The sequence below is a fragment of the Malaclemys terrapin genome, chromosome 17 (assembly GCF_027887155.1).
Source record: "Malaclemys terrapin pileata isolate rMalTer1 chromosome 17, rMalTer1.hap1, whole genome shotgun sequence".
NCBI classification, from domain to species: Eukaryota; Metazoa; Chordata; order Testudines; family Emydidae; genus Malaclemys; species Malaclemys terrapin.
In genome coordinates, this window is record NC_071521.1 from 4,362,041 (window position 1) to 4,377,199 (window position 15,159).

General features: G+C 54.2%; 1 protein-coding gene across 4 annotated transcripts in view; it reads left to right on the forward strand.

Moving 5' to 3' along the window:
* Positions 1 to 9,182: 9,182 nt before the first annotated feature.
* LHX6 (LIM homeobox 6) overlaps positions 9,183 to 15,159 on the forward strand; it is a 42,104-nt gene continuing 36,127 nt past the window's right edge. For 3 of the 4 annotated variants that reach the window (XM_054007594.1, XM_054007593.1, XM_054007597.1), the window contains exons 1-4: positions 9,183 to 9,830; positions 10,725 to 10,796; positions 11,385 to 11,573; positions 11,747 to 11,868. In XM_054007594.1, the coding sequence (XP_053863569.1) occupies positions 9,753 to 9,830; positions 10,725 to 10,796; positions 11,385 to 11,573; positions 11,747 to 11,868 (461 nt within the window). In that variant the 5' untranslated portion in view covers positions 9,183 to 9,752. Of the gene's footprint in view, positions 9,831 to 10,390; positions 10,469 to 10,724; positions 10,797 to 11,384; positions 11,574 to 11,746; positions 11,869 to 15,159 lie in introns of those variants that run through there. The other variant, XM_054007596.1, reaches the window with a different exon arrangement.

Consider the following 15,159-nt stretch of genomic DNA (forward strand, 5'->3'; position numbering starts at 1 on the left):
ACTACCAGGAGTAGCCTCAATAGACTTCAGTAGGACTCCTGGTGGTGCATCTTGACAGGCGTGAGTGCTTTGTTTGCAGTAAATCCCCTCCCCTACAAGCTGAAGGGAAGTTGGCGCTCAGCATTTATAGATTTACGATTCAACAGTTAATCAAATTAATATAGTCGCTTTCAGACTAACAAATCTCCAACTAACATTTATTTTTAAATGATAAACGTGACGCCTTTCACAGTGCCCATGGATATTTTGATTCTCTGCCACAATTCAAGGCTGATAGAAGAATATACTGGTAAGCGTGTCTGTGTGCTTCCATTACAATTATTTTAGTGGATTTCTAATTCTGAGGTGCTGGCCCTCACCTGCCATTTGGAATAGAATCAAGAAGTTTATAAACTCTACAAAAGCAAAAATAATGTAAGTTTGAGGTTTTTTACCTCATACTTAAACTATTTCAAATTAATATTTTGGGTTTTTTTCAGACAAGGGATTGCTAATATTTAGTGGCATTGCTTGGTAGGGAGATAGAAAATGTCAGGTAAATCTTCTCTATAGAAGTGAGCACTACAGAACTTTATGGATCATATAGTGTCATAAGCACGCTTTATACTGAAGATAATAGTTCTCTTTTGGTGGTGAGATCAACCTGTTGTCTCCACTAGCATTTTATGTTAGCTATCGGATATAAAAAAATCCACCGCAGACATAACCTTAGAGGCTTGGAGGGTTGAATCCATGGCACTGATGGTATTGTGAAGAAAAGGACTGGCTTTTGCACTTTGTTCTGAAATCAGTGAAGCTAGTGTCCATTATTTTTTCATCTCTAGAGCTCTGTAATTTTGCCTCTTTAGGGATCTCATCCTGCATCAATGTACTGCTTCTGGGTTGTCCTTTTAGAGATGGGGTGACCAAGAATGAATGTCATATGCAAAGGGGCTGGGATTTAACTTTTGTTGTCTTTCAACTCTCAGAATTTGTATTTGTTAGTATATTTCCAACAAGTAAGAGTACCTCCCCGCGACTCTGCATACTTATGGGAAAGGTTAGTTATATATATAACTCATGAGCCACTATCCTTTTGTGAAAGAGAATCCACAAGACTGCACAAGACACCTTACTTCAGTTAAACAGTCTGTTCCGCCTTGCATTTTGCTGTGATGCTGGGAGTTTTTCCCAGACCTGAAGAAAAGCTCTGTGTGGCTCAAAGCTTGTCTCTCTCACCAACAGGTGTTGGTCCAGTAAAGGATATTATCTCATCTACCTTGTTACTCTAGAAATCTCACACAATATTAGCTACTATGCTGAGTGACACAATCAGCTCTTACCGCTATCACAGCTGATCCAACTTTGATTTTCTTAGCGCACAGAAGAAAGGAAGTAAAGTTACTAATATTTGACAATTACTGCTTTGCATTCCCAAAGCACTGGGCAGACCTTTATTATTCCTCACCAGCCATAGGTAAATAGTCCCACTTTTTGGTACGTGTGTAACTCAGACTTCAGAGGAGATCCACCCCCTGATCCCAGGTTGAATTTGATTAAGCAACAGCTGGAGTTTGGGTGTCCAAGGAATGAAAGTTTGGTCCCAAGGTCACAGATTAAGGTTATGACAGAGATTCGGGCCATGTCTATGCTACAAATGTTGGTCGATGCAAGTTAGTCAGTGTAAAGCCACCAGGGTTAGTATATTGCTTGTGTGCATACGTGTTTGGCTGCTTGGGTCGGTGCTTCGTGTACTCACCAGGAGTGCTTTTATCGTGTGGTGCACCATGGGTAGGTATCCCACTGTGCAGCATGCTACCCTCTGGCACGATACCTTTGGGGAATTTTCACAATGTTTTGGGGGCATGCACGAGTTGCACAGAGGGGGCTGGGACCGAGGGATTAAGTTCCCATTGTGCAATTTTCCCCATCCCATAATTTTCATGTTTTTTAAAAATCTCAAACATGTGCAGCACTTGTCCCTGTCTGCCATCTCTGACAGAAGCAGGGAGCCTGTGCAGCTCTGCACTGTTGTCGTGAATATTACAAACACAGACCAAACGACCCTCTCATGGTTGCAGAGCCGCAGGAAGTACCACAAACCCGGGGGATATGATTTCTTTGAGGATAGATTGCTAAGGGACGTAGTGAAAAAAAATTCAAGGTGGTGGTTGGCACAGACCAGCTGCAGCTGGTGGAGCGCGTCGTCTGGGCCTAAGAAATGAGCACTGACTGCTGGGATCAGGTATGGGACAATGAGCAGCGGCTGCAGAACTTTCAGCTTTGAAAGGCCACATTCCTGGATTGGTGGGATGAGCTGATGCCAGCTCTCCAGCACATTGACACCAAACTGAGAGCTGCACTGACAGCAGAGAAGCGAGTGGTGATTGCTCTGTGGAAGCTTGCAACCCCAGATTGCTACTGATCAGTGGGAAATCATTCTGGAGTTGGAAAATCCACTGTGGGGGCTGTTGCCATGGGATTGTGACTCTTGGCACTGTGCAGGGCATTATGGATGGATTTACAGCTATGGGGTTCCTGATAGGTAGCATGCACATCCCTGTTTTGGCCCTGACCAACTCACCACAGCATACATCAATAGAAGGGGCTAATTTTCTATAGGTATGCAAGCTTTGGTGGGTCACTGGGGATGTTGCACTGCTAGTCAGGAACGGTGCATGACGCTTGCATCTTTAAGAACCCAGAACTGTTAGGAAACTTGCAAGAAAGACCTTTTTTCCCTGATCGGTGGATTACCATTGGAAGCCAATAGTGATTGGCGGGTGGGGGAGGCGGGTGTACCCCTTGCTTCCCTGGCTCATGAAGCTGTACCCTGGTATACGTATACCTTGATGGCTCCAAGGAAAGATTCAACTACCAGCTCAGCAGGTGCAGCGTGACAGTTAAATACATTTTTGGTAGATTGAAGGGATGCTGGTGGAGTTTACTAACTACATTAGGTCACAGTGAGAAAAATATCCCACTAGTTACAGCTGTCCATTGCAGCCTGCATAAAATCTGTGAAGCAAAAGGGGAGAAGTTGCTGCTGGGGTGGAGACGGAGTGGCTGTTGGATCCCTGTGAACAGCCCGACAGAAGGGCCGTTAGAAGAGCTTGACCCAGAGCCATGCCGCTGAGGGAGGCCTTGGAAAAGCACTTTATCAACCACAGTACGATGTTGTGTAGGTCAGTGCGTTGCCTGGCCCTGAAGTTCTGGGGGGGGTGGTTAGGAGTTGTCTGTGAATCTCACTGCCTTCTGATGAACCTCTGAATTATGCAGGGCTTGCTGTACGTTTACTGACTGTGTGCGCTCTGGGGTCCTGTTCTGTTACAAGAAACGGTGTGCTTCGAGTAGCACTAGGCATTCTGCTAGTACTAAAGATGAAATTCATTTCCAAAAATGAAACATCTGAGTACCAAAAACAGGGCCAAATAATAATGCGCAGTTAAAAAACAAGACATCAAATAAATTAAGGGACCAAAACTTTAACAATAGAATGAGAGAAAACATGTGTGTCCTTTTGTACCCTGCATACGCCAACCATGGTTCTCACGGGTCAGTGGATGTGAAGCTGTGGTTTTCCTTGCTGTCTCCCCAGCCTGTGGCAGCAGGGGTAGGGATGTGGCCTATGACGCCATGGGAGATATGGGGGGTGGTGGTATAGGGAGGTGCTGGCATGGAGTTCTCCATTGACTGCAAAGAGAGGCCAGCCTGTGACTGTTGGACCTGTAGGTCAGCAAGAGTCTGCAGCTTCTGCATTTGCTCCTGAGAAGCCTCTTTTTCTCCTGGTGCATCTCCCTGTTCTTTTTCTGCTGAGAACCTGGGCCTTTCTCCTCTCATGCTTTCCCTCTCCAGGCTGTCTGGTATCTACTTTCCACACCCTCGGGGCTGATGCTGCACTGACCTGCAGGGTCTCTAAGAGCATGTCCTCCCTAGTCTGCTGCTTTCTCCTCCACGTCAGGGTCAGGCATTCCATCGGTGTAGAGGGGCCACCCCACCTGGTTGCAATGGCAGCACCTCTGGGTAACCCAGATCTATCATTGGATTTACAGTCACAGTGGAAGGCAAAAGATCATTTTCAGAACTCCCTACCCTTAGGCTCATTAGAGTTTTAAATAAGACATGCTTATTGCCACTTCAACTTTGAAGCACCTCTGCACAGCACCACTGTACTGTCACCGCGGTGGTCAGTATGGCTTGCCAAGAGGGCAAGGAGCAGGGAAATGAGGCCATAATTGTTTGGTTGCATAAAACAATAAAATCCAGCCCCTATTTCCATGGGTCCAAGTACAGGGCAATGGTTCTGAGCATGTCACTATTCTTCACAGGCAGTGGTTGTGATGGAGTGGGATTTTCTGTAATTTTTTTAATTAATGCATTGTGCCTCAGTTTCCCCTATGTGTTCCAGGGTTACCTAGGGGGTAGAAAGGATCGTTTGCCCTGTGCAGAGGCTCAGAGACACAGGTGTGAATGGCTCCTAGCTGTCTGGAGCTTAGATCCCAAATCAATGGAGCATCTGAGAAGACTATGACAAATCCAATCACCATGACTCTGATACTTAGCAACCACTGACCATGGATGGCCCACCTCTAAGCAGAAAGCCCAGCAGTGTTTGTCCAGCTGGGGAACAAAGGACTGAGGAGGTGCTGGGGGGTGGGTATGGTTGGCTGCTAAGGGCTTCTGGGGGTACACCTGCATTGGGAAAAGAGAGATCAGAGGGACGGGGCTTTGGGTTCTATGCCGACCAGGATGGGCTATGCTGTAACTTTCTTTATAGGGGAGTCACATCTTACGCGGGGGTTAGGTTCTGAGGTCAGCACGTAAGGCAGAAATTGCGTATAGTCAAACGCTCATTGAGTGGAATGGCGGGCGGAATCGCCCGCACTACAGGTACAGTATTTAAATTATTTTTCTCTTTTTTTTTTTTAGTTTTGCCGAGTGCGTATAGGTAAAATTGCGTACGTTAAATGCGCCTATGATGCGACTCCACTGTACTCTGTGCTAACCAAGGACTTCCTGTGCTGTGTTCCAGTGGACTAATAAACTCTTCTGTTTGACCAGTCTGGCTGGGCGTCACTGCAGATGCTGACAGAAGAGGTGCATTGCTCCCTACGATTGTACAAGTCTCCCTCAGGGGTCTGTTTCAATTGGATGCGCTGAATGGATCTCCTGGTGTGAAGCCTGGGTGCTGAAGGACCAAAGGTCTAGTGGTTCACCCTGGAGGAAGAGTGAGACCCCTAATGGGGCTGGCACACTGAAAAGGTTCCTCCCAGAGACTGTTCCATAACACTGACCCAGTGGATCCGTGACAGTGGTGATTTTAGCTACTACCTCACTCCAAAGGCACAAAGAACTGTGCTGGTGCCCCAGAATGGCTGCTAACCATTTTCCACTAGACTGTTTCCTGCTGTGGTGCCTGCCAAACTAATCACGGAGTGACATGGGAAAGCGTCTTACTGTGGAAGAAGAAATAAGGCAGCCATCCCTAGAAACCTTTGGGAGAAGACTGCAGAGTATCTCTAGGAAAGATTCATCAAGACCTCTAAGGAGGATACAAGGGACATCCCTATGTATGTAAACACTCTGCTTCACATGCCCCGCCTAACCCTACAGGGGAATGAAAAGCAGGTAACTACCTTTTGTTCTACCTCCACCTCTTCTCATACAAGTAAAGCAATGACAAGCAGATACCTGTGTCCTGCTAACTTGGGGATGGGCCAGACGTCATCGTCCTGTTGAAACACTGTGAGCGAGCATGCACGCACACACTTACCCGAGGTTCTTTCCTCTTCATTGGGCTCATCCATGCTTGGCTGGTGGGACTGGCTATATTGCGGTGGAATCTCCAAAAGACCCTGGCTCACTGCGTAGCTGGAGCCCCCTGCCACAGGTCCCTCATCCTCCTCTGCCTTCTCACTGCTCAGGGCAGGGTCTGTCTCTCAGGCTCCTCAGAGGTATCTATGGTGGTCTGCAAGGTGCTGGTGGAGTCTCCACCAAGCATGGCATGCAGCTCATTGTGAAAGCGGTAGGTCTGCAGCGCAGCACCAGATTGACTGTGGGTCTCCCTGGCCTTATGGTATGCCTGCCTCAGTTCCTTTGCTTTCCTGCAGCACTGCTGCTGATCCCTGTGCTACCCCTTCTCCTGCATGCCCGTGCAATCTTTTCGTAGATGTCCACGTTTCTACAGCTGGTCTGTAGCTGTGCCTCCAATATCTCATGTCTGCTCCAGGCAGGAGCCCACTTGGAGCGTGCAGCTGGCCTGGTTGGTTGGGCAGTTGCATACAATAAGGGAGAGCTCTTAGGTGTGCTCACCAAGGTGAACAATCAGGAAAAGGCATTTTAAAAATATCCGGGGAAGTTTCTAGGGAGGAGGGTGGCGCCTGGTTTCCATGACCCCTGGGCAGTGGGGTTCACAATTGTCACTGTCACAGAGCAGCCACTGTCAGGCATTGTGGGACAGCTGCGGGAGGACTGTTGGGGTTGACCTGGGTCACACGGTATCTACACTCGCACTACATTGACCACAGCCCATTGACTACAGTTCAACACCGTTCCAGGAGGTAGCGTTACTGCGTTGCCCTAATAGGACACTTACAACAGTGGGAGGCATAGCTGAGTGTAGACACCTGCATACCTAGGCTGATGCAGGTGATTTACATTGACCTGACTTTGTAGTGTAAACCAGGCTTAAACTGGAGAGCTCCGATCTCTGCGCTGAGTCCACTCCTGATTTCCATAGACAGCAACAGCGAATACAGAAAAAACTCCAGGTAGCCATTGTTTTTATATTATGGCCATTCTAATACGGCATTATTCTTTATCTCCTTCATACAACCCCATGGCTCATTGCTGTGTCCTGAGCAGACAGTTTCTTTATTTTCTCCACATTTTCTCATTCCTTTTCTGAAGAATTCCCAGCTAATTCAGAACCAGTAAGTATGGAGAAGTGGCTTAAGTTGTTCTTTCCAGCGCTGGTTCCTTTGCACTTGTCTCTGCTCCTGCTGCCACTTTATCCTTCTGTCAGGTCATTGTGGAGAGGCCCAAAGGGCTGAGGGAAGGGTGGACTATTAATCTTACGTTTGAATTTTCTTGGTTCCCCTCAGTTTTTGTCACAACCCGAATGTTTAAATGTAATGTCTTGTATTTACTCTAAAATGACTTTCATCTGATTTCCCTCTTGCTTACCAATTTAGCTGTCAAAATTAATAACCACGAGTATCCATCTCTAGCTTTCATCATCTCATGTTACTTTCCTAGAATTACTTCATGGTGGAGCCGCTGCTGGTTCTCTGCTCTAGAATTATCATGTTACTAATGAAACCCTTTTAAACCAAGATTGCTAGATACAACTGCAGTGGAAAAGCTCACTGGTGTGCTGCCAGGCTGGGGCTGTCTCCTTTCCAATGTGAATGTTCTCCTAGAAGAAATCAACAAAATCCACCAGCTTCAAACGGGGGCGCCTGGAGTTAGGTAACTAAGCAGATAGTAAAGTAGCAAAATAAACCCTCTCCACAAAGCAGTAAAGTAGGGCAGTGGTGCTGCTTGAATGCTGAATGTTATATATAGGGAAGATTAAGTGTTTTGAAGGAGTGGGGCTTATGTCCCCATATTTGTTCAGGGGGGAGCTGCCATTGAAACAGATATGGAGACATGCTATTAGCCTATTATTAGAAAAGTCTCTTAAAGTTCAGTGAAAACTTCAGTGCCTTTGAAAAGCAGGCCCCTTATTGGGGAGTTGTAGACATTGTCTACACAAGAAAGTTGCAGGGGTGATTTTAAACCAATGTCATTACACTGCTGCCAGCCCCTGCGTGCCCCCGCTTCTTGTGATTTAAACCAGGCGCACGGCAGTTTCACATCACTGTATAAAGGAATTGGTTTAAATTAAGCTGCAGTAAACCACTTAAACCAAAAGGAGTGTGTGCACGTGGACTAGCACCTGTTTAACCAAACTGGTTTCAAACCCGTTTCAGTTCAATGGGGTGGCGCTCAGGCTCTAATCAAGCTGCAGGTGTCTGACCGTAGCCCTCCAGCCCCCAAGTTTGGAAAGGTTGGGTTAAATGAGTAACTCCCGGGGCCTTGTCTACACAGGAGAATTCTACCGGTGTCATTAAAAGTAAGTGTGAGGGGGATTCGTTGTTACGTTGCTGCGACCACCTTGCCTAGATGCTCTTCCTTTGGTCTGCAGGTGCCGCAAACTCATGTAGTTGTATCTGGTGAATTGATGTAAGCGCGTTCACACCGGGGATTTGCACTGGTTAAACTGAATCAAATGACAGACCAATTTTTGTAGTTAAACTGCTGCAATGTTTGCGTACGGAAAAGGCTACAGGTCCTTCAGTAAATCCTTCTTGGAAACTACCACCACCATTTAATGAAGAGTGTGAGAGGTTGTTGCTCACTTATTTAGCATCATCTAATGAACAGACTAACTGCTTCCGCAACAGCATTAATCACGCTTGAGCCAGTTGCTCTGAAAGAAGTGAGAATCGGCAGTACCCCAGGAGCCCCCTTTTAAACGGGCCCTTAGCCGGGCCCACGGGCCCCTAGCTGCAGGCCGGCTGCACGGGGAGTTGTTTCCCGTTCAGTACCGGCGAGCGCACGGTCTCTCCTTAGGGCGCCTTTTTACAGCCCGCGCCCCGGGGCGGTTTGGGAACCTCTTGAAACAGAACCGCTGACGGGGTGTGGGGGGTAATTTCTCTTTGTCCGGCTCCCTTCAGGCCTATCCCCCCCCTTGGCGAGGTAGCCACACTGCACCTCTCTCTTGAGCGGGCCTCTCGCTGCTTTCCAGGGGGGTCAGGACTGAAGAGCCAAATTCCTCTCTGGTGCAGCTCCTTAGAAATGAACCGGCCTCCCCGCAGGGCCGGGCTGGCTGCTGGGAGCGCAGGGCCTTGCGCAAGGCCCCAGAAGGGGGCGGCGGTAGCCCCCAGGCCCTGGGAACAGAGGTAAGGTGACTCCCCCGCCTCTGCGCTGGCTCCCTACGAGCTAGGAGGAGAGAGGAGCAGAACCCTCCGGGCCCCTCCCCGTCACCTCCAGCCCTCGCCTCCTATAATGCTGGGGAGACGCGCGGGAGCGCGCAGTCCTCTCCGGTCTCCCAAGGGCGGCGGTGCCCGCCGGCTGGCTGCTGGCTGAGCGGGCCCCGGGCCGGAGCCCGTCAGGGCGGCAGCTCCTATGGGACCAAGGCTCAGCGAGTAGCCCCCTGCCCCCGCCAGGGCCAGCCCCCGCGCCTGAGCCGGCGCCACGTGTCTGTGCCCGGCCCGCTGCCCCTGCAGGTGGCCGCCCCGCCCAGGGCGCAGAGGGCGAACGAAGGTGGGGCTAGCGCCCGGCTCGGCGGCCCCTCGGCGGACTGCCGGGAGCTCCAGACGGCTCGCAGCGCTGCCTGGCCGGGGGAGTCTAACGGGCCCTGGGGGTCAAGGCTCCCCGGCTGCCTAGCGCTGCCCGCGGCCTCCTGCCCCGGCGCCGGGGTCCCGCTCCCCCCCGCCGGGCTGCCCTGGAGAAGGCGCGGGGCGGACCCTGCTCTTGCCCGGCCACGCGTCTTGCCCGCCGGGGACAGTGGAAGGAAGAATTTGGAGAAACTTCTCCCGGCAGCTCCAGCCCAGCCAGCGCCGCTGCCTCCAGCCCCGCGCCCGCCTCCGGCCTTCCCCGGCGGGGCAGGGCCCTGGACCCCCTGAGCTCCCGGGGCGAGCGCAGCGGGAGGAGGAAGAGCCGAGTGCTGGACCCGCCGAGTCCCTGCTCCGAGCGGGACGCGTCTCTCTGGCCGCGCCGCCCTGTTCATGTACTGGAAGAATGAGCCGGTGGCCCCGCTCCGCCCGGGCAGCCAGCCCCTGGCCGCCGGCGCCCCAGCGGGGAAGGTGAGCGAGGAGCGGGGCAGGGGAGCCTGGGGCCCCGGGGGCTGATCCTGGCTTCTATTCGTTTGCTCTCCCCGCCCGGCTTCGGAGGAGCTGCGAGTGGCTCCGGGCCCGGGGGCTGGAAGGTGAGCGCCGGGCGAGGAGACGGAGCCTGCACCGACCCGCCGAGCCCCGCACGTTTATGCAAATGGCTCAGGAATTTCGAAAAAAAGCGATTTAGCAAAGACAGAGGCAAATCAGGAGGAAGCGCTGGGCATTGTCTGCCTGAATAGGGGCTTAATAACCGCAAATGGGCCGGGCTTGGGGGGGAGACGAGAGGCGAGGAATCCAAAAATTGCTGCCCTCTGTGCGCTTTAAATATCAGCTGCAGACGGGCTGGTTTTTAAAGCCCAGACCTGGAAGCAGAAAGTGTGTTTGTTTTTTTCCCCTCACTTGAATGGGGAGGATTTTCAATCCAGGCGCTTTCTGCTGCATTCTGCGTTTCAGAGCGCGGGGGGAAGAATTTCGATTTTTAATTACTACCATTAAAAAAATCAAATTTGCAATTCTTTGGGTGGCCTGATGGATTCCCTGATTGACAGCTGGAATTGACACTCTGGATACCTCTTATCTTGGGCATTTACGGCAATTTCTAATTGCAGGTAGTTTGTGTTTTTTCAGCGCCTTGGCTCGCATGGGAACCGAGCGATTACTTCAAGAGGCCCGGGTTAAGTGCAGGCAGGGAGAGAATTCAATCCACATTCAAATTGCTTCATTAAAGAGACGCAGCTTTTGTTGCAAAGGATTTAAATGGCCACTAGAAAGTTCTTATTTATTGTTTTGAGCTGGTTTATATAGGGTGCCATGAAGCCCAGGCGGGCAGAACCCCAGCCAATCTCTCCCGCTCTCTCCTTCAAGGTGATGGCCCAGGACGGCCCCCTCTCCAAGGGAAGCTCCCGCTGCCTGGACAGCAAACACCCCCAGATCATGGTAAGGCGGCAGGGCAGCTGGGTGGGAGGTAGCGAGCTCCTGGGAGCCAGGATAGCTGGGGCGCGCAGGCACCTACCCCTGTCATGGGGCAGCTGGGGCTTCACCTACAGCGGACGGCAACTCTCCAAAGGAGAGCGAGCTGTCAGCGCCGGGCTCCGCAGAACCGCCGGCGCGCCCCGGGACCTGGCGAAGGTCTGAGCGCAGCGGCCAGCCAGGGCGCACCGGCCAACCCGCTGCCCCAGCTCCCCGGTGGCACGTAGGGCTTCAGCCGGCTCCCACGGAAGCTTTGCCGCTGACTTCCAGAGGAGCGGGCTCCGGTGCGCGCTGTTCCCACTCCTTTGGCCCGGGCCATGGGTTTTAACCCTGGCCCCACGGGACTGGCCCTGCGGAGGGCAGGGAGATGGGGCGGCTCTCTCTTCCAGAGCCGGCCTTTGGGGGTATTAATCACAGGGCAGGGGGTGGCTCTGGGATTCTGCTGCTCGGTCCTGCTAGATCCCGGCAGGAGCCCCACGCAGGGGAGGAATGGGACCCCCCTCGAGGGGCGCTGGGGACTCCCTGGCTGACCGCTTCGGGGTGCTTTCTCCGCAGTCCCAGTCTGACGGAGAGACGCTGCCCAGCACCCTGGATAAGGAAGATGTCCGCTCGGCTCCCAGCACCCCGTCCACCCCGTCCGTCTGCTCCCCGCCTTCCTCCTCCTCCTCTTCCTCCATCCCCTCCGCCGGCAAGAACGTCTGCTCCAGCTGCGGCCTGGAGATCCTGGACAGGTACCTCCTCAAGGTGAGCGCCGGGCAGGGCGGGATGGGCCCCAGCTAAGACGGGCCGGTTTGGGGGCCCTGCCTTGGGGAGCGGGGACCAGTTCGGTGGGTGGCCGGGGGGACTTGCTGGGGAGGAGCAGGAGGGTCAGTGCCTGGCCCCAAGCCCAGCTCACAGAGGCCCCTTGTCTGTCCCAGGTGAACAACCTGATCTGGCACGTGCGCTGCCTGGAGTGCTCGGTGTGCCGGACCTCCCTGCGTCAGCAGAACAGCTGCTACATCAAGAACAAGGAGATCTTCTGTAAAATGGATTATTTCAGGTAGGAGACCTGCTCTGCCGCCGAGCCGGGCTGGCGGAGATCTCCGACTCCAGCTCTGAATCCAGGGATCTGGCTCCCTTCGGGAGTTTGTGCCTTTACAGGGCAGATTCGGTTTACAGACTCGCTGTGTAAACGGGGCCTGGTGCGTAGGGCCGGTTTGTCCTTATCCGGAGTAGCAAAGGGCCTGGTCCAAGACTTGTGCGTGTTTCCCTGGAAGGCAGGCTGGCCAGCGCTCGGCTCCCTCCCTCGGGCGCAGGTCTGGTCCCTGCTAGGCGCACTCCCCGGCTACGCTAGGTTAAAAGGTACCTTCTTCTGATCTGCCATCGCTGCACATTTTAAAGGGAGCGGCAGCCCGGGCGCTCCCACCCGCTGGGCGAGGCTCCTGGGACCAGCCTAGCGGGAGGATGAAGACTTGCTTGGGACAAGCCCCGCTTGAGTCCGGAGTTGTAGGGTTGTGGCCCACTGTCACTAGCGCAGGACGTTCGTTTTAAGAGGGAGAAGCGGCAGATTCTGGTCTCGGTGCCACCGGAGTAAATCCGGAGTGACTCTGCTAAAGTCGCTCCAGTGACTCCGGATTCCCCCTGGTATGAACGAGCCCGGAATGCTGCTTTCCTCCATGCTTCAGCTGCATGACTGGCCTCAGGGGCGTGTTGCTGGGACACTTTCACCTGCAACCCAAACCTATAACTGCAGGGCCAGTCAGTGGGCCCGAGGCACCCTGCAGCTCCCAGAGACACTGGGCCGGGTGGGGGGGGACGACTGTCCCCGTGGGTGGCCGCCTCTCCTGCCAGGCCGTGGAAGTTAGTTACTACTCCTGAACTCCCAGCAGACTCCGGACTTGTCCTGAAGGGGATTTTTCTCCAGGAGCAAGGACGGGCCTGCGCTAATTACCTAAAACCCCAAGGTAGCGGCATAAGTGTACTCTAAGGAAGAGACCAGGGCATCGGCTCCCTTTAGCTAATTGCTGGCGGGTGTGTGGGGTTTCATGACACCCAGGCTGGCCCCTGTAGGCCCCGCGGGGCGGCTCGGCGTGTCAGCAGCAGGGTGAAACGCCCAGCCGCCTGGCAGGGGCTTGTCCCCGAGTGTCCCAGGAATGGATGTATAAAGACAGTTCGACCCCCTCCCCCCGCCGACCCGTGTAAACGCCGCCTCGCTGCGCAATCGAAGCGCTAGGACTTGTGGCTCCCAAGGTCAGGCGCGTTACCCACCAGCCGCCGCGACAAGCGGGGTGTCCCGGGCCGCTGAGAACTAGGCCGCCCGGCTCCGGGCAGGTGAATCCAGCACAGAACGGGAGCGGGCAGCCGAGCTGTCTGGGGGATCTGCCCCCTGCAGGGAACCCGCCTCCGCTGGGGGGAGAGGCACAGTCCCTTGGCTAGAACCAGCCTCTCCAAAGCCTGGTGCCTTCCTGCGCCTGGGGGACATTGCCACGCGCCCCGTGGCCCTGCGGCCAGCAGGAGAGCCCCTGGGCACTACCAGCGGCGGGTCCGCGGAGCGCAGAGAGCTGCCCAAACCCCGCGCAGGGGCGTTGGGGGGGGGGCAGGGCTGGGGCCCAGCGCGCTCCCTTGGGGGTTGCGCAGGATTTCCCCAAAGCAGCAGCCCGAGCCCGGGGAATCGGGCGCTGGCCCCTGGCACAGCTGCGCGGTAGCTGGAAATGGACGGGACCCCGCGCAGTGCGCCTAGGCTGGGGATGGGGCCCAGGCCGTTTATTCCTTAAGGATCATGGGGGAAGAAGCATCTCTTCCCCCCCCCCCCCACACCCAGCCGTAAGCCCCGGCCCCGGCCGCTGGAAATAGCCTCCCATTTCCACGCAAGTGCAAACGGGGAAATCCTGCAAAACCCGTTTTTCGGGAGCCTCCGACTTCGCTTAAACGAATACAGCGAGAGGAAGCGGCGGAAGAGCAGGGCCAGGCCGGACCCGGCGCCTTAGGGGAGGGGGTAGAGCCCTGTCATGCTGGAGGCTCCCGCCTATTCATTGGTGTGGCTGGCTCCGGGATCGCTGCCCTGCAGCCCGGGGGTAGCGATGGTTTCATGCCGCCGCCTCTCCGGGCCGGCAGACCTGCGGGGAACTGTCCCGCACTAACCCGCCCGTGACCCCGGCTGCAGGGCAGACAAGGGGTAAATTCGGAGCAGGCCATGCCCAGCGCGGACATTGCCCCCGGGGGGAGCCGGCTCCGGGGAAGCGCGCTGCGCTCCTGGGGAGGACAGTAGCTGCGGCTCCTGAACCTAAAACCGCATCGCGATCACCTGACTCGTGGTGGGGACTGTGGGGCGCACGGATCTCCGGTCCCTGCTAGACCTGTCTCCGTCTCTCTCCCTTCCTAGGCCTTCCTCCCCTCGCAACCTGCGCGCCCCTCTCACTCCCACCCCACTTCCTCGGCCTGGGGGTGGATCTCTGCAGCCTTTCCTGGCACCCTGGAAGGGGCTGCCCTCACCCCGGGACACAGTCGGGATCTCTCTCTCCCCCCTACATGTTTAGCGTCCAGGGCCCTGCTAGCAGCAAATCATCAGAAACCCAAACTTCTACCTTAGGAAACTCTCGTTCCTTAGCTACACCTATCACAAGCAGTCAGAGACACCCCCCCCCCCCGCCCCAGGTATTTGCGCAGGTTGATTTCCACTGGCTTCTGTTTCTTTCGTTGTATGAACTGGAGTTGCATAGGGAGATATTTAAACAACAACAACAACAACAACAACAAAACTTAAAGGCGTTAGCTGGATTCATGCTGCCTCTTTTCTCCGTCTGGGGTGTGAAATGTGTCAGGACGGTATTTACTATCCCCGCTCTTGCAAAAGAAGGTAAATTGCAGAGTTTAGTAGACTCCGTGTTTAAGGCATCCCTAAGTTCTGTGTTCCAGCCCTCAAACATCTTGCAACGTCTCTGATGGTACGTTTAAAAAACAAAACCAAAACCAAACCCCCAGCCGGCGGATCGGGGCTTCAAGCCCGAACTGTTTGAGGAAAACACTCTCGACTCCGCTTACAAGGAGTGAGACCCGGAACAGCGAGAGGGGCATTTTTACAGTAGAATTGAATCGAAGCGCACCAGCGATGGAAGGCACCCAACACGTGAAGAGTGAGGACGGGGGTCCTTAGTCCGATCAGTGAGCATGTCCAGACCCACAGCTGGGTTTGGAGTCTGGGTGAAAGCCCCTGGCTCTGCATTCTCCCCCCCCATCCCCTCTCAGCTTGGCCAGCCCACTGCCGTCTGCTCCCAGGAGGACGGGGACACCCAAGGCTTGTACAAGAGCCGCACGCAAAACAGTCACCGCATCCTCGCGTGTTGGGAGAGGG